We start from the raw sequence: 25,657 nt of genomic DNA, 5'->3' as shown, positions 1-25,657 counted from the left end.
TACACCGATCCCACCTACAACTTTCTTCTTTGCAGTCTTCATTGTTTATTAAACAAATTGCAAAAGATTCACCAACACAGATGTCCAGAATACTGTGGAATTTTGAAATGAAAACAGAGCTTTTTTGTATTGTATTCAATGGGGTACCAATACTTCTATCAACCGTTTACGTCACACGCATACGTCATCATATCTAGACGTTTTCAACCGGAAGTGTGGCGGGAAATTTAAAATTGCACTTTATAAGTTAACCCGGCCGTATTGGCATGTGTTGCAATGTTAAGATTTCATGATTGATATATAAACTATCAGACTGCGTGGTTGGTAGTAGTGGGTTTCAGTAGGCCTTTAATTTATTAGATTATTGTGACCACTAGGTGTTGCCCAAAAGAAAATTAACACTCCACTTCTAAGGCATAAAATATGTCATACGGTTAGTTTTTCCTACCTACCATTGTTCTCTGAATAATTTTACTTGATCAACCCTTTTCTGACATTCCACACTACAAAATATTAAATGTACACGCGTTTCAGGCTAATATCGTATCGGATTATAATTGGTATTGACTAGTACTAAAGCAAGTTCAATATAAATATCGTATAGGAAGTAAAAAACAAGTTGTATCGCTACACCTCTAATTTCATTATTATTGTTGTTGTTATTAATATGTTCTATTATAGTTGGTGATATTTTACTATTATTTTTATTTCACGGTTAGGGCTACAACAAATCATTTATAAAAATATAATTCATTAAATATTACAAAAATTAAATATGTTTTTAAAAATGTTTTGTAATTCTATTAAAGACAAAAAATCAATTGTCAAAACAGTGATAAACAAATGTGCAAAGTGGGTTGCATCTGTTAAGTGAGCAAAATAAGGTGTGCAATCCTTTTTGTCGTCATTAATATGCAAAATATATGCTGATCATCAAAATTCCCCACAACACTGAGAGGGGAAGATGCAAATATAATTATTTAACTCGTGCGATGTTATTTATAATCACCGTCAACATTTTGTGAGCACTATTTAGCGTTTTATCTAGCATGCGTGTGAAGGACGTGCAAACTTACAGTTCACCACACAGCTGCAGGATCAGTGCTTGTGCTGCAAAGACATATAATGGACCGACGAAAATCCTCCATCCTACGTGTGTGAGTCGACATTTTGGAAGGTTAGAAATAAAAATGTTAGACATATTGTTTATTCAGAAACATCATTTTGTAATTTTAGAGCTGCTAGATGACTTAAGAGGCTGATTAAAACAAATTCAATTGATGAATTTTGGTGTCCTTTAGTATTATTTTAATTGGCTTGGTGTTTTTCAAATAGAATATATATGAATGACATATTTATATATTATTTACATATTATATTATTAAAACATTTTTGCGTGCAGCCTCCCTCCAAAAAGCGCACCTTCCGCGGGAAAAGAAAAAAAAAAAAAAGTAGTTTCAATGTAGATGCACTGCACAACTTCTTCTAAAATGCCCATAAAAAGTGGTCAATGTCTCCTGCATGTTTAAAAACTTGGCAAAATGCCACAGGTAGGAGCATGACAGATCAATAAAAATTGTTTAAGTCTAACATGGATTTGCAATAAATGAGAGTGTCTCCGTGGTGATGCTCTGAATAGTCCATGCAAAAATCTCATTTGAATTGGGCAGTTTGCGCCACTTTTCAATTGCACACGCAGTCTTAGTAAATCGCGCACAAACACGCCCACTAATAAATAGTACATTCAATTTTATATATTGCACACTCTGTTTACAGCGTGGTGTTTGGATTTTAGTAAATCCGGCCCTTAGTGTATAAAAATCCATATATATCATAAAATAAAATTAAAATGTTTTAAATTATATAAAACTGTAATTACCCTAAAATTATTTTAAAAAACTAGATGTAAAATGTTAAAATAAATTAAGATCCAATACCCAACAAATGGTTGAGGAACAACTCTCAAAAATCAATAGTAAAATAGACATTGCCTCAACAATACACATACTTGCCAACCTTGAGACCTCCAAATTGAGGTGGGCAGGGGCGGGGGGCAGGTTTAAGCGGGGAGGAGTATATTTATAGCTAGAATTCACTGAAATTCAAGTATTTCTTATATATATATATTAGAGATGCGCGGTTTGCAGACACAACCGGATAATCCGCGGTTCGGGCGGATGCATGACGAAAAAAATAGATTTTAAATAGATTCGGGCGGGTGGCGGTTGAACCAATTCGGAAATATATATACATAGTTAAATGTTGTTACCCACATACGAAAAACGAGCAGCACTCTTTGAAACAGGCAATTATTCATCAGGCACTGCTGCAGCTGTCACGCCAAATGTCTTCCCCCCTACAAAAACCTCCCCCCCCCCCCATTTACTTCCGGGGCTGCGTCCAATAAAGTCACAAAGTTGCCGGGGGTCCTTAACCGGCACGCGACTGTCCTGTTTCGCGCCTGTACAAAAAAAAAACAATAATCGATTTCTTCAGACGAAGTATCCTTCCAGCGACGGGCAGTCAAAGCGGAAGTGCTATCGATCGCTGTCAATGACGTAAGAGGAAATATGACTACGGAAGTAAATGGGGGGGGGGGGGTTGTAGGGAGAAGAAATTTGGCGTGACACACCACAACACAACACAACAGAAGAAGAAGAAAAAAATAAAAAGATGGCAATGCCGGCAGCAAACGTGGTACGCGACAAACTAAAAAAGGGAATACTAAAGACCAGGGAAAAAAAATAACAATAATAGTCAACACTTTCTTAATGGAAATGACAATAATATTATAATAATGATAAATAATATTATCACGCATTAATATCTCTTAGCCTCTAATGCGTGGCCAAGAGATATTAATGCGTGGCACGCATTGAATGTCTCTGCTGCATTGGATCAGTCTCCTTTCTACCTTGCATCGTCTATATTAGATATATAACAACGGGTGAGTGGCGGGTGGCGGGCGGTTGTGGTTTTGATAAAATGTTAGTTCGGGTCGATGGCGGGTGGATGACGACTTTTGTGATTCGGTTGCGGATGAAATAATTGCCTATCTGCGCATCTCTAATATATATATATATATAAATTAAATAAATACTTGACTTTCAGTGAATTCTAGCTATATATATGTATATATACATATATATATATATATATATATATATATATATGCATTTTATTATATATATATATATATATATATATATATATATATATATATATATATATATATATATATATATATATATATATATATATATAAATATATATATATATATATATATATATATGCATTTTATTTTATATATATATATATATATATATATATATATATATATATATATATATACAGTATATATAAAAAAATAAATACTTGAATTTCAGTGTTCATTTATTTACACATATACACACATAACATTCCTCTCTACTCATTGTTGTATTTGAAAGTGCAATGCTTTGCAGCCAGTAGCACAGCCTTTGAAGAAGCATAGGTATGGGCAGTGTAATATTCTGGGTTGGATTCAATAACCAGGCGAGGTGCCGAAGTTATGTCTCTTTACTTCATACTTCAGAACCGACTCCCACACTTCCCGTCAGGGTGCGCAATACAACGTAAACCGTTGGCCAACCAAAAAGTAACCACAGAACACTATACGGTATAGTGTTCTGTGGTTACTTTTTGGTTGGCCAAGCGGACGTGACGACAGGCGGTCCTCACTCAGGTCCGCACGGACCTGGAGGGGGCGTGCCTTAAGTCCGGCTGGAAATCGGGAGAAATTCGGGAGAATGGTTGTCCCGGGAGATTTTCGGGAGAGGCACTGAAATTCGGGAGTCTCCCGGAAAATTCGTGAGGGTTGGCAAGTATTACAATACACTCCCAGTCTAAATCCAAAGAGGTTCATTAGGTCTTCAAAAAATTATGCAATTTTTTCATACTTATCTAAAGTTTAAAGACATGTATTCATTTAAGATAATGACAAGATGTCTTCAAACTTTATCCTTAGGGCAGACCTCAACATTTTTTTAAAGGCACATTTTTGCACAACGTGTTTCTCATCTTCATTGACTACCTCACTTTATTTCATTGTCACTTTTCATCAAAGTGTGGCCATTGGCCATTTGTGGCCCACAGTTTGTATTTTTTTTGGCCCCTGGCATAAAATAAATTGCATTTAATATGAATTAGATATGTTGTCTGTCTATCTGTGTTATACCCTGCGATGAGGTGGCGACTTGTCCAGGGTGTACCCCGCCTTCCGCCCAAGTGCAGCTGGGATAGGCTCCAGCACCCAGGGACAAGCTGTTGAAGATGTATATAATTAAACATTAGTAACTAATTTGTCACCTTTAACAAAGAGCTAGCTTATGTAGCTGAGTATATATTTACTTAGTTTGGGTTGGTTTAGCATCTTTATTGCACAGAAATATAAAAATGTTTGTTTACAAGTTTCCCTGTGTTTCATTAACCTCAATCTAAGATCAACATCATCATTATTGGAGTTTAGCAGCAAGCGCACCAAAAACCAAACACATTTTGAGTGTTCTGTTTTGCCATTCTGGACTCTCTGAGCCAATCATTTCCTAGCCTGAGGCGCTGGATGCTGAGGCTGTGCAGGGAAGACAGAACCATATTGAACCCAAAGATGCCTAATGCCAGCCCTGCCTGTCTGCCTGCTGCGGTCCAAAAATAGCTGAACGCTGAGTTAAAGGGCCAAAGGCTAAATGGCGCCTCTCTAGGAGCTAAAGAAAGAAAAGGAGAAGCTGAAATTATCCACCATGCTGGAAGCCATGATGGTTTGGAAGAGGATAGAGAAGTCACATGTCAGGGAGATACACTAACTGGTGCTGCCTTGCTCCAATACAGCCTGCTTTTACATGACCAGAATCAATCAAACCACGTCAACATAATAATCGTTTACAGACAGCTAAAAATATGAACAACAGACACCTAACTCTGAGAACTTCATACATTATTCTGCTTGAATTCAGTTTGCTAAATGAATACTGTACCATGAGTCCCCAAATGTTTTAACTCGGGGGCCGCATTACAAAAATTTGGCTTGGGGCCGGACTCTGTGTGTGTGTGTGTGTGTGTGTGTGTGTGTGTGTGTGTGTGTGTGTGTGTGTGTGTGTGTGTGTGTGTGTGTGTGTGTGTGTGTGTGTGTGTGTGTGTGTGTGTGTGTGTGTGTGTGTGTGTGTGTGTGTGTGTGTGTGTGTGCATATGTATGTATATATATATATATATATATATATATATATATATATATATATATATGTATATATGTATTTATATATATATGTATCAGTGACGTGCGGTGAGGTTCATGACTGGTGAGGCACGGACTTCATCACAGTCAGATTTACAAACATATGAACCCTAAAGAGTATCTTATTCACCATTTGATTGGCAGCAGTTAACGGGTTATGTTTAAAAGCTCATACCAGCATTCTTCCCTGCTTGGCACTCTGCATCAAGGTTTGGAATTGGGGGTTAAATCACCAAAAATTATTCCCAGGCACGGCGCCGCTGCTGCCCACTGCTCCCCTCACCTCCCAGGGGGTGAACAAGGGGATGAGTCAAATGCAGAGGACAAATTTCACCACACCTAGTGTGTGTGTGACAATCATTGGTACTTTAACTTAACTTTAACTTTACACATAGAAACTGTAGAACACAAAAAAGCACATTTAATAAAAAAACGTTATTGTGGTCTTACCTTTACTTATAAGTGCGGGAACAGTGGTGTTCGTGTTGGAGGAGTTGTAAATTAATGAAATGTGAAATCCGTGCTGCAGTCTGCAGGTGTACCTAATGTTGTGTCCCTGCGCACGAGCATTGTTGTTTTTGCACTTTTTGGCTTCTTGTTAAGTGACTTTTTTTGGGTGGATTCGGTCTTGCACGTGGAGGGTTTGGGTGTGGGCTTTGGTTATGGGGCGCTCCCGTCGAGCGGTGCATTCTGCGGCGGAGGTGCTTGGCACCAGGAGGCGGGGTTATGAGGCGAGCCTCTCACAGTGCGTCTTCGCAGCAGTTTTATGATCGCTCAGCACAAGAAATACTTTACACACATACAGTTGTTGACAAAATACACTGTACATTATATACCTCAGCTAACTAAACTATGGAAATGTATAATATAATTCATATAGCAATCTGGTCTCACTGCACAGCAGGCCAGCAGTTAGCCGAATCATTGCGCACAATCCATGTTGAGGCACAACTGAGTGACGTGCCTCAACTGGCTGCTGATCACCGCACCGTCTCTTCTCAGTATTTGAACAGCAAATGTAAAAATAAAAATAAAAATAATCTAAAACTGGTGAAGTTAAATGGAAAATAACTTTAGTATAATCACTGGATACATATAACAATTTAATTTTTTTTTTTTTCTTTTTACATTTTTTTTCTTTCCATGATGGCAGGTGAGGCCGTGCCTCCCCTGCCTCTAGTGACGGCACGTCACTGATATGTATATGTATATATCTATTTGTATATATGTATATAAATATGTGTATATATATGTATATGTATATATATATATATATATATATATATATATATATATATATATATATATATATATATATATATATATATATATATGTGTGTGTATATATATATGTGTGTGTATATATATTTATATATGTATATATACATATATATGTATGTGTATGTATGTATATACTGTATGTATGTATATGTATATATGTATGTATGTATATGTATGTATGTATACCGTATATTACCAAATAGTAGCCCGGGCGTTTATTTCACAAAATCGATTTTGGGGACAGGCGTTTAAAAGAAGCAGATGGTTATTTGCACAAGACTTTTATTTATTTTTGCACCAGCCTGCACCGGGCCATTATTTGGTTACAATGGTTACTGTCCAGTATTTTTTTTTCGTACAAAAAACTTTAAATATAAAAGCTATTGTACACATACAAACAAAAAAACAAGAGATCAACATGAGGTAGGCTATCAAAAGACACAATACTAAAATAAATAAACTTCCATCACGGCAAAGATTTCCTTAAGCCTTTGATTGTCATGTAACTCTCTGGACTCCACGCATCTGCTTTTACCGTAATTACCAGAATTACTGCACCTTTGCTTTTCCTTTTAGCTTATAAATTGGGCTTAATGAAGTCAATATGATTTTAATCTAAATTATGAAAATAACAGCCCATGGGCGGCTATTTGGACATAAGCGGTTATTAGGAAGAGGCAGTTAATTCACAAAATGGGGTCAGACCCCGGGCGGCTATTAGGACATGGGCGGTTATTTGGTAATATACGGTATGTATATATATATATATATATATATATATATATATATATATATATATATATATATATATATATATATATATATATATATATATATATATATATATATATATATATATACATATACATATACATATGCATATATATATATATATATATATATATATATATATATATATATATATATGTGTATATATGTATATATATATATGTATATATATATGTATATATATATGTATATATATATATATATAATATATATATATATATATGTATATATATATATATATATATATATTTATATATATATATGTGTATGTATATATACATATATATGTATATATATGTATGTATATATACGTATATATGTATATATATGTATGTATATATACGTATATATGTATATATATGTATGTATATATACGTATATATGTATATGTATGTACAAATATGTATATATATATATATATATATATATATATATATATATATATATATATATATATATATATATATATATATATATGTATATATATATATATATATATATATATATATACATATATATATATATATGTATATACACTACCGTTCAAAAGTTTGGGGTCACATTGAAATGTCCTTATTTTTGAAGGAAAAGCACTGTACTTTTCAATGAAGATAACTTTAAACTAGTCTTAACTTTAAAGAAATACACTCTATACATTGCTAATGTGGTAAATGACTATTCTAGCTGCAAATGTCTGGTTTTTGGTGCAATATCTACATAGGTGTACAGAGGCCCATTTCCAGAAACTATCACTCCAGTGTTCTAATGGTACAATGTGTTTGCTCATTGGCTCAGAAGGCTAATTGATGATTAGAAAAACCTTGTGCAATCATGTTCACACATTTGAAAACAGTTTAGCTCGTTACAGAAGCCACAAAACTGACCTTCCTTTGAGCAGATTGAGTTTCTGGAGCATCACATTTGTGGGGTCAATTAAACGCTCAAAATGGCCAGAAAAAGAGAACTTTCATCTGAAACTCGACAGTCTATTTTTGTTCTTAGAAATTAAGGCTATTCCACAAAATTGTTTGGGTGACCCCAAACTTTTGAATCACCAAAAATGATTCCCGGGTGCGGCCACTGCTGCTGCTCACTGCTCCCCTCACCTCCCAGGGGGTGGAACAAGGTGATGGGTCAAATGCAGAAATTTCACCACACCTAGTGTGTGTGTGACAATCATTGGTACTTTAACGTTTTAACTTAAAAAATGGTCCCCGTATTCTTATCAGTGACACAGCATGAAGTGGCCAGGAATGCGTTTGGGGTAAAGTTTTATATGATGCGCCTTATCATTCAATAATTTACATTTGACATCACGCAAAACGGGCCCCTCACAGATCACAGAGCCCTATGACAGTGCATGTTCAGCGTCTAGGGCGAACAGAACTTGACTGACACGAAAACGGTATAATGCCCACAGCGTTTCAAAACAAATATCATTCATGTGAAAGCAACATTAGTTACGTCAGTATATTTTAATGTTAAAGTTATGTTGAAAGCACATTTCGAATCGGATGATGTTTAGAGTAGAAGGTGGACTTCATTGTGTTACGTTGTTGTCTTTGCTGGGCCAAAGATCGTATATTGAGAGAGCGACAGCGCACACGCAAGTACATTTGCAGTCAATTATATCATCTTTTTGTTTTTGTCACTTAAAAAAAATACCCAGGACATGACCTCGGTGTCCTCAATGGTTGTTGCCGCCATGATTGTATTGGACCTTAGTTTTAAAAACAAAACCTCAAATAACCTCTACTTTTTGTAAAGCTATAGTGCCTAGCTAGCAAGATACTATGAACGTTAAGTTCTGACACCTATTTTACTAATGGAAGGAGACCAAAATAAATTAAACTATCAATGGTTGTAATAGCGAGCATGCTAACAACTAACATGCTCGCAACCTGTATGTATACAAGTGATAGTAGGATGCTTTGTTTTTGTCCAAGTTCAAACTGAATATTACGAAAAGCGGGGCTTACAAAAAACAATTTGTTCTGTATTTCTTTTTTTTCTTTTTTTAAAGCTAATTAGCCGTATCTTGTTTATCTCATTCAGCTTGTCGTCTTCTCTCTGTATCGTGCACACAATAGCAGTCATGTCATTTTAAAAAGGCCTTGGTTGTGACTGTGTGGGTTATTTTGAATCGTGGTGTTTATCACATGTGACTATCGAGGAGCAATTACAATATAATAGTCTGGTGTGGAGAAACACTGCTTTTTAAATGGTAAATGGTAAATGGGTCGTACTTGTATAGCGCTTTTCTACCTTTTTTAAGGAACTCAAAGCGCTTTGACACTATTTTCCACATTCACCCATTCACACACACACACATTCACACACTGATGGCGGGAGCTGCCATGCACGGCGCTAACCAGGCCCATCAGGAGCAAGGGTGAAGTGTCTTGCTCAAGGACACAACGGACGTGACTAGGATGGTAGAACGTTGGGATTGAACCAGTAACCCTCAGATTGCTGGCACGGCCACTCTCCCAACTTCGCCACGCCGTTATTCCCGTGATGCATTCAAGCGCTTTAGACTTAGACAAACTTTATTGATCCACAGGGGAAATTGTTCCACACAGTAGCTCAGTTACAAAGGATGGAAAGTGTAAGGATGGAAAGGCTAATGCAGGTATAAAGTAGACTCTTTTTTTTTTTTTTTGTCCTGTCCAGCTTCTCAGGCAAATCATATAGTTGATGTAGATGCCCATATCAGCTGTACACATTTACTTTACAAAAGAGAAGTGTGGGATACTTCTCTTGTTGCATTATGTGTATTTGACTTTATTAAATGGATTTATATTAATATTTGGTGCAGCCGGGCTGGAACAGGAAGGGATAGAAAGAGAAAAAAAGGAAGACATAGGTTGAAATTGTGGGGACAAGAGGGGAATAAGACAGAGAGAGACGACAACAACAAACACAACAATAATAACAACAACAACAATAGAACAACATCAGCAAATACGATATGTAAAAATATAATGGTAAAAGTGATAGCAAAGAAGCAGTAAGTGAAATAAATAATAATACAGAAATGACAATATACATTATTGCACTACAAATGGAGCAATACAAATACCAATAGAAATAGCACAGTTGATAATGAACAGTTATAGTTGTACTAAACTTTAGTACAACTTGATGTCATTGTACTGGACTTTAGTCTTTAGAATAACCTCTGGCTAATTTCTGTAGTTTATTAAAGTCAAAAATGTTAAATTAATTGGTTGAAGGGCATCAATTTGCTAATTTGAGCATTTGTGAGCGTGTCTGAGTGGTAATTGCATACGGAACACCGGCGTGCGAGCATCTGTTGTGTTTCTCTGCCTCTTTCTTCCGTTTTCTTGCCACCCGTCTGCCGCTAATTAAGCAGACCCCAGTTGGAAATAGCTAAGCGGAGCCAAAGCTGAGCGTCGTTTGCGATTCACGAAGGAGCGCCGTCAATTTGGAAGTCCTCTCATGCTCTCTTCTCTCTATTTGATCATCTAATACCAGTCTTAAAACGGCCTGTCAAATCCTGTTCTCAGCTTTGTCCGTGGCTTACACAAAAATGCCACCAATCAGTCTGCATTTCAGAGCGGATGTGCAGCGTCATGATGACAGCTATGCGGGTTTATTAGACTATAAATCACTTTGAATAAAACCATTTGTCCTTTACCTTTCTGCTCTGTAACATGCATCATTTAGACCAGGGGTCTTAAACTCATGTGAGGTTTGCAGCAGGCCCATATTTTGTGGCTCTCTACTTAACTTCATGGTTTAGTGTAATTGGGGCTCGTGCACCCTGGGCGGCTAATAGTTGTCTAAATTATGGCAATCTTTAATACCACTAGACCAGGGGTCGGCAACCCAAAATGTTGAAAGAGCCATATTGGACCAAAAATACAAAAACAAATCTGTCTGGAGCCGCAAAAAATTAAAAGCCATATTACATGTGTCATGAGATATAAATGTAATTAAGAGGACTTAAAGGAAACTAAATGACCTCAAATATAGCTACAAATGAGGCATATGCAATATGTACATATAGCTAGCCTAAATAGCATGTTAGCATCGATTAGCTTGCAGTCACGCAGTGACCAAATATGTCTGATTAGCACTCCACACAAGTCAATAACATCAACAAAACTCACCTTTGTGCACTCATGCCCAACGTTAAAAGTGTGGTGGACAAAATGAGATAGAAAAAGTGGCATAAAACACGTCCTAGAAAGTCGGAGAAAGTTATACATGGAAACAAACTATACGGCGAGTTCAAGGACCGCCAAAATTAGTAGGACAAAACGGCGCTCGCCAAATACTCGAATCAGTGAAGCATGTTTAATATAAACAGTGTGATTTATAACAATTAGCGAGGTTTATGTCATGTTTGTCCTCCCACAGAAAACATTCTGAAACAAAAAAATTGATTTTTTTCCCCTCATCTTTTTCCATTCTTCATACATTTTTGAAAAATCTCCAGAGAGCCACTAGGGCGGCGCTAAAGAGCCGCATGCGGCTCTAGAGCCGCGGGTTGCCGACCCCCGCACTAGACCAAACAATAACGGTGCAGACACAATAAACTTCAAGACCAACTTCCTGTTAGCATGCTGAAGTGTCTTTGAACATCTCACGGAGAACTTGGCAGTGGGAAAATATACTATTTTTACATTTATAATGACTTAAAGGAACACTGCACTTGTGGACAATTTGGCCAATCATTCACAATACAAGAACACTTGTCTTTCCCTCTCCTGTGGCTTATAGATATAGATTTATTTATATAGTCCTAAATCACAAGTGTCTCAAAGGGCTGCACAAGCCACAACGACATCCTCGGCTCAGATCCCACATCAGGGCAAGAAAAAACTCAACCCAATGGGATACAATGAGAAACCTGGGAGGGGACCGCAGATCAGTGGTTCTCATACTTATTTCACCAAGTACCACCTCAGAAAACACTTGGCTCTCCAAGTACCACCATATAGACCAACAATAAAAGACAGTAGCGTAGTAGGCCAAAGTATGAATTAAAAACAAGGCAGAAGTTTCATTTAACAAGTATGTTTAATATTTTTGGCCACTGTAACATCATACACAGTTTAAATAGTGTTTCATGTTTGCATATAGGAAAATATAACATACCTATATAATATAATATAACACTGTATAATATAATATAACACTGTACTTAAATAATTAATCAAATATTTGGCATACCACTAGATGGAGCCTGCATACCTCTAGTGGTACACATACTACAGTTTGAAAATCACTGTTCTCGATGGTAAAAGAAAACTGCTTAAAAAACTAAGAGGCGGTTTAGCAACGGGCATACAATGTATTCCATTTATAAAGCGATTTAAAAAAACATCGAAAAACCTCCAACACCGTTTTATATACGTGCTGTAAGTATGTACAGTCGTGTTCAAAAGTTTACATACACTTGTGAAGGACATAATGTCATGGCTGTCTTGAGTTTCCAATAATTTCTACAATTCTTTTTTTTTTTGTGATGGAGTGATTGGAGCACATACTTGTTTGTCACAAAAAACATTCATGAAGTTTGTTTCTTTTATGAATTTATTATGGGTTTACTAAAAATGTGACCAAATCTGCTGGGTCAAAAGTATACATACAGCAATGTTAATATTTGGTTACATGTCCCTTGGCAAGTTTCACTGCAATAAGGCGCTTTTGGTAGCCATCCACAAGCTTCTGGTTGAATTGTTGAGCACTCCTCTTGACAAAATTGGTGCAGTTCAGCTAAATTTTTTGGTTTACTGACATGGACTTGTTTCTTCAGCATTGTCCACACGTTTAAGTCACGACTTTGGGAAGGTCATTCTAAAACCTTAATTCTAGCCTGATTTAGCCATTCCTTTTCCACTTTTGACGTGTGTTGAGGTCATTGTCCTGTTGGAACACCCAACTGCGCCCAAGACCCAACCTCCGGGCTGATGATTTTAGGTTGACCTGAAGAATTTGGAGGTAATCCTCCTTTTTCATTGTCCCATTTACTCTCTGTTAAGCACCAGTTCCAGTGGCAGCAAAACAGGCCCAGAGCATAATACTACCACCACCACGCTTGACGGTAGGAATGGTGATCCTGGGATTAAAGGCCTCACTTTTTCCCCTCCAAACATCCATCCATCCATCCATTTTGTACCACTTTTCCCCCTCGGGGTCACGGGGCCCTCCAAACATATTGCTGGGTATTGTGGCCAAACAGCTCAATTTGTGTTTCATCTGACATCACATGGACAAAGATAAGACCTTCTGGAGGAAAGTTATGTGGTCAGATGATTTTGTTACATTTTCAGTAGACCCAATATTAATTCATAAAAGAACCAAACTTCATGAATGTTTTTGTGACAAACAAGTATTTGCTCCAATCATTCTATCACAGAAAAATAAGAGTTGTAGAAATTATTGTAAACTCAAGACAGACATGACATTATGTTCTTTACAAGTGTATGTAAATTTTGACCACTACTGTATGTTATGTAGCATGGGTATCGTTTACATAATAATGTAAAGGAAAACCTGCAATGTTTTTGAATTAATAAAACAGTGCCTTTTTATTTTAATGGAGTTTTTTAACTTTTAGGTTAACAGACTAGTAATTTCAAATTTTAATTCTGTAAATGAAGTGATAACTAAGAAATACATTATAAAATAAGAAATACAACCTACAACAAATTGTCACAATTATTGCAGCAATGCAGAACATAGAGAATGCCCCCCAAAAAAACTTACTTGAGTTGTGATGTTTGTTTGTCTCACGTAAGGATTGTGAATGCTGACATGACTTGATGCTGACATTTGTGATTTCATTGAATTTTTATATTCAAACAAATTTTGAGTCTTTGCGTTGACAGATGTTCTTTAACTTTGGGCTCAGAAGCGCATTTGAAATTGTGTTTTTGCTGCATATACTGTAGGGAAGGGATTCATACGGCTCCATTCCTGGGTGGATCTCGTGTGAAAATAGGGTGGGGGTGTTAATCAATTTTCAATGCAGTCTGCTAAAAATTATGGAAAGTGCCACTATGCAGTAGGTAAGGTTGTGTTTTTGCCTCATTCCTGTGAGAATCCTGCCTATGACTGAAGCATTAAGGAGTTGGACCATCCAAGTGGAGCAGATAATATTCTATTATCGCTTTCTCTTTCATACTTATCAGTTCGGTAATGTATTCTTCATGCATGGGATGAGGCAACAAACAACCCAAACCCACTGCACATAGCAACTGACGTTGTGGTCAAAGTTGGAATCGCCGCAAAACACATTTTAAGATATTTAACACTCTGCTGCTATCTGGCAGTTGAAGTGGATAGTGTCCCACCTCAATTTGTTAAGTTTCATGTGTCAGGTAAACCGCGACGAATGGGGCCATAGGAAACCCCTTCCAACTGTACTAGATGATCTTGATATCAAAGTGAAAGGGAGACGCTGGTGGTTACTGAATATCTTTGCTTCTGTGTCCGCATGCTTAAACTAAGCTAATAGTTCCATTAGTTTTAAGGATGAAGGAATAACACCTGAAAGATTTGAAGTGTTAACGTTGAGAAGTTGACAGGTTTCAAGCATTTTGTTGTATAAAATTATTTTATGGCATAAGTTGGTCTCAGACTTGCTTTCCACCTTTGCCCAATAAAATTGTTTGGTTTGAATTATCTTTTGTTTTCTTAGTATTGGTTTTGTTGAACTGTTAGCTGACGTTCCGGTTACGTGGGTGTATAACATGTGTATGTTGATGTAAGCCAACCACAGCAATGAACATGCTACCCATCTGCCCGGTTCAGGGTCTAGGTTTTTTAGAATATTAATTTGTTTTGTTTTGTCTTCTGTAGGTCCCAGCTGGGTGGCGCCGGTCGCCGCCATCAGCCAGCCCAGCCTCCTCCCCCACACCTACGCCCTTTCTCAACCGCCATCTTACAATCACAGCGTAACTGCCCAGTCCCCCATTATCGGGGTGACACCCTCCATCCAGACGCCGGTACCCCCGCAGCACCCGCTCATGACCGCCCACTTTCAGCTGACACCTCAGTCCACCGCGCAGCCGCCCGCCATGGTCCTCAGCATGCCCAGCCATCCGCCGTACGCCTCTGCCGCCCAGGTGGTTCACCCCGGCTCTCACAGCATGATGGGCAACGGCCACTTGAGCTCTCACCCGGGCCTCATTCAGCTTCCTACGGTGCCTCTCACCAACGGGCAGGCAGCCGCCACCCATGCCCCGCTCTCGGTCGACAGTCAGGACGCACCTAATGGGCTGCAGATGCTGCGGACGGTCGGGATGGGGAAGTACGAGTTCAGTGATCCGGGACACCCAAAAGGTAAATAACCTCCTTATTAATTGTCCGTATCTGCCATGATTTCCTGCCGTTAACCTTGCTAGCATCGCTTGGAATGCTCGTGAACAGAGAGGCGGCTAAAATGTGAAACATACCAAGGCGACTTCTCAAGACCACCTACTCAGCTGCAGCATTCCTATCGTCAGTCCAGGTTTATCTTTACACGCCAACCCTCTCAGGGCGTGCTAAATTCCGGCCACAAACACCTTTCAGTGGCGGCCATGTTTGTGACTCACGGCCTGCCAGCTGACTGTTGTGTTTGCCTTTAACCTTGGAATTTACAACGTGGCGGGAACGCCAGAAAACAGATGTTTGCCGATTCCCTGTACAATTTTCACATTTAATGAAGCTTTTCATTTAGATTAAACCCCCCACACCCTCACATGCCCTGCATCCCGACTCATTGCGATCAATAAAACAAAGCCAAATGAACTCCTAGATTGCAGAAAAGCAATTATTTCGTGGCCTGCCTGCGATACATTGAAATGAGACTGTAGGTAGAATTGCAAATGGATAATTAGACGGGATTGACGGCTCGGCCCCCGGTTTCTGTAAAATTAGCTTTTTTTATTTTGCTTGCAGCGCGTCAAATAGGCTGTCACAATCCATTAAGCATATGCACGCACGGCTGCACTGACCTCCTTTAAGAGGCCAAGAACGTTGCATTCGTTTAATGCCGTTGACGGTATTTGGATGCCGCCGTGTTGCAGGACAGGTGTTGCAATCCCTCAGGTTTTCAATTCATTAACCTTTCAGATCAGTGCGGCTGTGGTGACTACCACCTGCAGGAATGTGGAAGGGCGCTTTGAGTGAACCAATCTTAGAATTAGTGTCTATTGAACAAATCCACGTGGTTAGCAGCTGATAGAAACTTTTTGGAGAGTGGATGAAAGTTAAGTTTGCCCAATCATATCAACAAGTAGGAGTAAAGTACAATGTTGGCCAAACAAAAACATCATGTGTTCCAGTTCTGATAAAACCGCTCATGTTGCAATATTTTCTTATTGCTGTATTTTCATTAGGTTCATTTTTAACCAGGCATAGTCTTTTAATGAGATTTAAAAAATATTAATTTTGATTAATCCCACCAGATAAAGCCTTTGCTTGTGGATTATGGACACACGCAAACATGTACGACATTAATAACTACAGAAAATAAACTTCTTAAAATGGCAGTAATCGCAAAATATACATTCCGTGCAGTAAATAAAAGTAAATAAATACAAATAATATAAACAAAATCAAATTTTAATAAACATACATTTAATTTCTCCTTAGAATTTTATATTAGAAAATAAGTATTGAAAAACAAATTACAAAGGGTATAAAAGATTACAGGTGAAGGTACCAACTGCACTCCATCAGTGCTACCGGGTACCAACTTACGTGAAATCAAACGGCGTGATATTTTGATAACTTTGTTGCACGTGACATCACGTTGCATCATGCATCATCATTTCATGCCAACAAAGCAAGCATGCCTGATAAAAAGTGCTCATAAGTAAGGCTCAACTTTTCCAAATGTGCTGGCTTGACTACAATGGATATGCCATATACATTTGGTAATGAAAACTACAAATAGGGTGCACGATACAATCAAACTGCAAATGCCGTAGCATGCCGTCGCAAGGCGATGTGTTCCTACGTTAGAAAAAGAGTTCCTCAGTGTTCACTTACAATAACAATGTCGCTACAGCTTGGATATTATACAGGTTATGGAACGTAAATGAAGAATTTTGTGGTTTTTGAATGCATTTTCATAGTGATTTAGAGACAGAATGGACTGATCCCATTAGCTGCATTGCTAGCCACTTGGAACAAGCCAATTGTTACAAATTAAAGTGGAAAAAAATAAAAATACAACTTTTGTCTTCTTGTCCGTCATAATGATTGTAAACTATGTGCAAAATTCCACACAAAAAAGCCGCCCCATACACACAAACGTGATATGTTTACATTTACTAAAAAGTAATTGTTCCATGTTTTTAGTTGAACCCAGCTTTTTAAAACACATACAAACACCTTAATTAGGTTTTTGACTTTTTAAAGATAAGGTTTACATATCCAGAGCATATTTAGATAAGCCTCTAAATATTTTGGTTCTGGTTCGAAAAAATAAGTTGTATTTTTGGTTTGTTTTTGTTTTTACAAAAAAGCCATTACAATCAATATTAAGTAGCCATGGTAGGGTTTTAAATAATCATTATTCACTTAAATATGATTATAAATATGTCAGGTTTTCTTTTAAAACATGAAGTGGATATTAGCTGATTCACATGTAATTATCATCAGTGTGTAATACGAATAATAATGAGACATCGTTGTTATAATGATTCTATTATTAGTGCATCTTCTCGGAGTTAAGCCACCCCTGTCTTTAAAAACTACTGACACCTGTGTTTGTAACTTTAATCGAGGGTCTTTGATTGCACCACTGTTACGTGAAATGAGATGCAAAAGTGAAACCTGTACTTAACTTTCTCATCCGGTTCGAAGCTGCTGCCATCAAGGCGCTGCTCTGGTCTCCATCACCCCACAAGGGGTTATATCTCTCTCATACACCCAAAGGGTCTACAAAATTGTTCACAAGTTGGCTCCATCCTCAGAGATTTTGTCATTCGGACTTTGGATACGACCCCAAGAGTAATCAGAGGTAGTACGAGAGGTCAGTGTAGTATCCCAAAATGTAGGACAGCCTTCGACCAATCGGATTTCTCTTCAAAGGCTATGTAACAGTAGAACAAGCTCCCATCTGAGATGCTGAGCTTGTATTCACTCACTCCCTTTACAAGACAATCAAAAACATGTTTTTAGATAACCAGAGATGTACGCAAGTGAATAATTGTGATTGACTTGTACTGTATGCACGATGAAGGTTGAACCTCATCCGAATGTTAGTAGTGTGTTGACTTGTGCTTTTTTTTTTTTTTTAGATCATATCAGGGTGTTTGCTGTATGTATCTACAGTATGTATGTATGGTATTTAAATAATGCTTTTGAATGGTGTATTAACTTGCACTGTATACATCCGGCACTTTGACCCCTTCCCTTTATGCATAATATAATTGTACATTATCTTGTTAAATAATAAATGTGAAAAAAAGACTGTCGGGCACATGACACGCCACTTCTCCCAAGAGTCCCTCATGTATCCGGCAGCAAACGTCCCGTCAGGACAGGCAGGTTACCTTGAATCTGTGTTTGTCAATTGAGGCCCCGTTTACACTAAGCCGGCTAAGGTTATCCAGGGTAAATCCCACCTAACCTTATCCTTGTCCACACACACAATGGTCGTTTTTAGACCCCTTCCCCTCCGTCCGCCGGCGCAATGCAACCTAGTATGCATGTGTGGAAAATGCGCACGTCATAGTCACCTCCAGTGTTGCTTTGTGTGCAAGTTCTTAAATGTAACTTATCTGAACAATATCCAGTGTTGTGGTATTTCAATTAAGTGGAATCCAGTGTGCTGTGGGGCCCTATTGTAGTGAATCACACCTGAGCCATCATAAATTAATCAAATCTTTATTAGACACGTAAACAATGTGATAAAGAACATTTTACATCAATCAATCTAGGGATCTAGATATCTGGTCAGGACACTCCTCACTCTTTTGCCTTCACCTTCATTGTCCATTCGTTTTTGGTGACTTTATACACTCTGGACCTAGACGTTGAGTCCACGACATACATGGCGGACAATAACTGATACAGTCTGCTTTGCCAGTCCAAAAGTATTCGCTGTTTTCCGTAGTCTTCCCTCGACGGCCAGGTAATACAAAGCACACACTACCTTTTTTATCACATCCACGGGAGCCCGCATTCTCGTTGACTCTCCTTGGATAAATTTACAAAGTTTTTTGGTAAGTAGAATCACACCTGACCCGGAAATTGGAAAGTTCTCTTGCCACCTGAGAAGTGTTGTATCTGAAATATCTGCAATCGCTTTCTCTTAAGGTATTCATGTGTGATTTCCACAAGCATCTGTACAGACGGAAGGAGAAACACGGGCATGTCTGGATGACTCGCCTTCATATTTCAAGTGGTTAGTTCCAAGTTACGAAACCGCTGTATTATGAAGCTGGCTGTGGTGCGTTCTTTTTGACGTCACTTCCTGTGTGGGGCGCGGTCTTTCTGGCGTCACTTCCTCTCCAAACTCACTTTGTAAATGATCAATGAGTCCATACAAAGCTAAGAGCCGGAGATTCAAGAAATACACGGAGCACTTACCCGTGTAAAAACTTGTCCGAGGAGGGGGTCCTTAAAGTGTGGCTGAAACGGGGCTAAGGCTAAGTAATTATTTGTTTAAGGGTTTTTCCGGCTTAGTGTAGACATAGCCTGAGTTGAGTGACCAGTTTATCAATTCTATGTTTAGATTTTCGGAGAACAATGCAAGAAGAGAGGCACTTAGACGGTTAAGACAAGACAAGATAAGATCAGAGAAGTAGAGCAGGAGAGATAACAAGAGGATGGGAAATTGTGACCGCCTTCGGTAAGAGCCGAGCAAAAATAATGTTTCAATTACATATTTCAATTACAGAAGAACACATTTTCAAACTTTACCAAAGCTGATGGTTCCCCCTGTGCTTGAGGCCCCTCCACTTCGATGCTCCTCCACATGCCTAATGGCCAATTATGTTAATATTTTCCTCCCCGAGCCACTTCCACAGATTGATTAGAGTTCTGTGGCAAACATTGTATGTTGTTATCACAAATGCCCTACTTTAAAGGGCTTATTTGCTTCCAAAAAAGTGGACTGCAATAGCCATATGTGGTGACGTTATTGGTGACATTATTCCACGGTTGTTGGAAGAGCTGAAGTAGCCAAGCCTCCTCTCCAGTCCCCATGCTGCCTCTTAACACGTTTGAGCCAGAGGAAACAACACTTCGGCTCGCTGGTGACGTGACGAGGAGTTCTGCTAACGTTTGATGGCAAAGGCCCGCACGGTGGAGACGCTGATGGAGCTTTTTTTACCCGTAATCCGTACACACTGCAGGCCTGTGTCTGTGTGTTTGTACGCGTCTGCATCCTCTTGGGTGTGACGGCGTGGACGCTTTGTCAGATGACAGCCTGCAAACAGCACAGTGACAGAAATTGCACCCTGTGTTTGATTTGGCTTTGCCTTCAAGGGGAGCAATTTGTTTTTCTTTCTGCTTCAGTGGGCACATCAACGCTCGTGTCTTTGTGTGCGTCGGTCTGGGCTGCACGTATGTGCTCGTGCCAGCCGTTAGCCGCTTTCATATGAGCTTGATCGGCATAAATACATAGGAATGGCCAAAGATGAATTGGAGTACATGACACATTTATTTGTATTTATGTATAAAGTGGATAAAGTGCAGAATATTTATAATTTAATCAAGCTGATACTGCAGCCATCTATCGCCATGGCTATGTTATTGCTATCGCGAACTACCAATCACTAGAGCCTCAACACAGCAGACGCAGAACCAAAGTGGTAATAGCTGCAAACTGCACAGTCAACATTATTAGCACTGATGATGTGATTAGAAAGAAAAGTAGGACAAGTGCAACACGCATGACTTTCACACCAACAGCTGAATAACAACAGTTTAAAGCACATGCAGAGCTAGATAAAGCTTCACGATAATAACTGCCTGTGACACTTCTTATGCATCTTACTGCCACCTCGTGGGGTGCTTGAAAAATAAAAACTACATCTGTAGGTTACCTACAGCCACAGGCCATTGTTTTATGACCAGGCTCTGCAGTTATTTGCCAAAGTAGACTGTGGCTCTGGTGACTATAGGAGACTTGGCAGTTAATTATATAGGCCTTTATGCTATTTTTCTGATGTCTCTGTGCTGTTTATTGCTACGAGGGGACATCTTTTCACAGTGTCTTTGGGTTCATAGGCTATGTTGTGATTTATTCACCTATGTTTATTTGCTTTGTAAATTATTTTTTGGTGATTTATGCTCAGCATTAGCAGTTTCACATCATTTCTGAGGTGAATTTCATCATTTGTTGTCCATGTTAATTAGGGGTGTGCCAATACGACTTTTTCACTTTTGATATGATACCGATGTTGAAATCCGTTACGGTATCAGCACGAATAATAGTACCGTAAGTTCCGGACTATAAGCCGCTACTTTTTTCCTAAACTTTGAACCCTGCAGTTTATAAGACGGTGCGGCTAATTTGGGGATTTCTCTTTGCTGACAGCAGTAACTTTAAAAACGCAGCCTCCGTAGCAGAACCTCCATGTTCTGTAACAGCTTCTTCCCTCAGGCCATAAGACTCTTGAACGCATCATAATAATCCCCCCAATTCCCCTCAAAAACGGATTAACTCGCTGGAATTAAAGGACAATATAACATACATCCATAAACGTGGATGTAAATGCAAAAGTGCAATATATTTATCTGAACAGTAATCTATTTATTTATATCTGCACCATATTGCTCTTTTATCCTGCACTACAACGAGCTAATACAACGAAAGGTTGTTCTTATCTGTACTGTAAAGTTCAAATTTAAATGACAATAAAAGGAAGTGTAAGTCTAAGTCTAAGTCTTGGGAGCAGTTGGGTTTTCCAACAGGACAATGACCTCAAACACACGTCAAAAGTGGTAAAGAAATGGCTAAATCCGGCTAGAATTAAGGTTTTAGAATGGCCTTTTCATAGTCCTGACTTAAACGTGTGGACAATGCTGAAGAAACAAGTCACAAAACACCAATCTTGTCAAGAGGAGTGGAAAAAATGTTCAACCAGAAGCTTGCCAGAAGCTTGTGGATGGCTACCAAATGCGCCTTTTTGCATTGAAACTTGCCAAGGGACATGTAACCAAATATTAACATTGCTGTATGTATACTTTTGACCTAGCAGATTTGGTCACATTTTCAGTAGATACATAATAAATTCATAAAAGAACCAAACTTCATGAATGTTTTTTGTGACCAACAAGTATGTGCTCCAGTCACTCTATCACAAAAAAATAAGAGTTGTAGAAATTATTGGAAACTCAAGACAGCCATGACATTATGTTCTTTACAAGTGTATGTAAACTTTTGACCACGACTGTATATACATCCTTATATAGAAAATGTACCCTTAATGTTAATTCATGGCTGCTGTAACTTGTGCAGTCTAAGTTTCAAATTCAGATATTGGCATTTTTGAGCACTCAGGCTGCATGACTTCAGATGATTTGAGAGAATGGACACAATATGAATTGTCATAGAATAATGACAACAATTCAGCTTCTGTCAACAGCACAGAAATAGTATTGTCCGCTTTGTATGGTACATCTTGATTGCAGTCAGGGCCATTACCATCCGTCTAAGTCGCAGACAAACTATCTGTCTTCCCGGTGCCGACCTTGTTGTTAACTCCCAGGAATAATAAGATGGAGAGGGGGAGCTATTCCTGCTAATGCCTGCTCTTGTCATTAGTATTTATTAGATGGCCTGCATGCATTATCAAAGCCATTTAAAAGTTTCGGGCTAAAAGTTTGACTCTCCTCTCCGAGGATCGCCGGAAACATGCTGAACAGCTTCCCAGGGGCGGAGGGCACATCTGCTGCATTTACATCCATGTCGCAGTCACGTCGTCGGCCAGGCTAACTTAAACTGTGTTTACTTTGGAGCTTGTTGACAACGCACTACAGCTAACAACTCAACATTAAGATGTGCAGCGATTAATCTGCTGCATTAGACGTCGGCTTCTGGCACGAGGCCTTGGAGATTGAGGCATGTTTAGGAGTGCAACCTACATTCACTTTGAGGCACAAATCAATGTGCTGCAACACAGACAAGTTAAGTGGACGACTGGCAAATGGTATCGCGCCCCTTCAACCTTCTTCTATGCAACTCAATACGCACACTAAATGTATTTCTTCTCTTCTTGAACCGATGCTCAGGTGTGGAAATTGGTCAAAATGTGACCCCCCACTCAGTTGCCACTAGCCTGTGCTATTGTTTTTCTGAAAAATTCAACACATGGTGGCGCTGTTATTGGATTGAAAAGTCGGCTTGGACTTGCGCTTTCACACATTCTCTACAAAACACCTACTACAACTTAATAGGACCCATAGCGTCCAGAGGAGTTCTGCCTCAGTCTTTCTCCCCTCAATGGTGCTCCTGATTTTCGGGATCGCATATGGCTTAAAGGCCTACTGAAATGATTTTTTTTAATTTAAACTGGGATAGCAGATCCATTCTATGTGTCATACTTGATCATTTTGCGATATTGCCATATTTTTGCTGAAAGGATTTAGTAGAGAACAACAACGATAAAGTCGCAACTTTTGGTCTCTGATAAAAAAAAGCCTTGCCCCTACCGGAAGTAGCGTGACGTTGTCAGTTGTTCACTTCCTCATATTTTCCTATTGTTTTCAACGCAGCTAGAGCTATTCGGACAGAGAAAGCGACGATTACCCCATTAATTTTAGCGAGGATGAAAGATTTGTGGATGAGGAACGTTAGAGTGACGGACTAGAATGCAGTGAAATACATATCTTTTTTCGCTCTGACCGTAACTTAGGTACAAGCTGGCTCATTGGATTCCATACTCTCTCCTTTTTCTACTGTGGATCACGGATTTGTATTTTAAACCACCTCGGATACTATATCCTCTTGAAAATGAGAGTCGAGAACGCGAAATGGACATTCACATTGACTTTTATCTCCACGACAATACATCGACGAAGCTCTTTAGCTACTGAGCTAACGTGATAGCATCTGTCTCAAAAGCAGATAGAAACAAAATTATTAAACCATGTACATGTAACTACACGGTTAATAATTCTCAGCCTGGCAAAGCTCAACAATGCTGTTGCTAACGACGCTAAGGCTAACTTAGCAACTTAGCAACCGGACCTCACAGAGCTATGATAAAAACATTAGCGCTCCACTTACGCCAGCCAGCCCTCATCTGCTCATCAACACCCGTGCTTACCTGCGTTCCAGCGATCGACGGCGCGACGAAGGACTTCACCCCAACACAGATGCGGTTGGCGGCTAGCATCGGCTGCTATCCATCTTGTTGTGTTGCTACAGCCAGCCGCTAATACACCGATCCCACCTACAACTTTCTTCTTTGCAATCTCCATTGTTCATTAAACAAATTGCAAAAGATTCACCAACACAGATGTCCAGAATACTGTGGAATTATGAAATGAAAACAGAGCTTTTTGTATTGGCTTCAATGGGAAAGCCATACCTCTGTTCTCCTGGCTACGTCACACGCATACATCATCCTCCAAAGGCGTTTTCAACCGGAAGTTTAGCGGGAAATTTAAAATTGCACTTTATAAGTTAACCCGGCCGTATTGGCATATGTTGCAATGTTAAGATTTCATCATTGATATATAAACTATCAGACTGCGTGGTCGGTAGTAGTGGGTTTCAGTAGGCCTTTAAGTCGTTTACATTTTGCCATCCAAACTCTGACCAAAACCTTTCGTCTTTGGAGTCAGAATCGTTAAGATGATCGCTGTAAAATTTTACTCCTCGCCTGTCAATTTGCCTGGAGCGGTCAATGGTTACCTCATATTTGGAGATGTATGCACGCTGAACTCTTAGTTGTATTGTTACAACCTGCAACATTGCATCTGACAAACATATTTTATAAATCCTTCAAACGCGCGAAAACATCATAATCTGTGATTAAGATGCTACCAAAACACACACTACGCAGAAAGAAATTAGTAGCTGCATTTTTGGAGCTTCAAGTGGACGTTCCAAAATTTGCTGAAATTTGTTATAAAACAGCCTAAAATCACTACTTTGTCAATGTTGTGGGGAGTTTACTTGTAGACATCATTTTTCAGGTCTAGAACTACTCCTCGCTCCGCTGTACTCAGCCATGCATTTGTGTGTGTGTGTGTGTGTGTGTGTGTGTGTGTGTGTGTGTGTGTGTGTGTGTGTGTGTGTGTGTGTGTGTGTGTGTGTGTGTGTGTGTGTGTGTGTGTGTGTGTGTGTGTGTGTGTGTGTGTGTGTGTGTGTGTGTGTGTTCTTGTAT

At 38.8% G+C, this 25,657-nt stretch overlaps 1 protein-coding gene across 4 annotated transcripts in view; it reads left to right on the top strand.

Moving 5' to 3' along the window:
• Nucleotides 1–25,657, top strand: part of LOC133648655 (kelch-like protein 29) — a 575,830-nt gene that overhangs the window by 364,733 nt on the left and 185,440 nt on the right. For all 4 annotated transcript variants that reach the window (XM_062044945.1, XM_062044946.1, XM_062044947.1 and 1 more), the window contains one exon: nucleotides 15,177–15,659. In XM_062044945.1, coding sequence (XP_061900929.1) covers nucleotides 15,177–15,659 — 483 coding nt within the window. The remainder of the gene's footprint in view (nucleotides 1–15,176; nucleotides 15,660–25,657) is intronic.

The sequence above is a fragment of the Entelurus aequoreus genome, linkage group LG04, assembly GCF_033978785.1.
Source record: "Entelurus aequoreus isolate RoL-2023_Sb linkage group LG04, RoL_Eaeq_v1.1, whole genome shotgun sequence".
In the NCBI taxonomy this organism is placed as follows: Eukaryota; Metazoa; Chordata; class Actinopteri; order Syngnathiformes; family Syngnathidae; genus Entelurus; species Entelurus aequoreus.
This window is presented reverse-complemented; position numbering and strand designations above follow the sequence as displayed.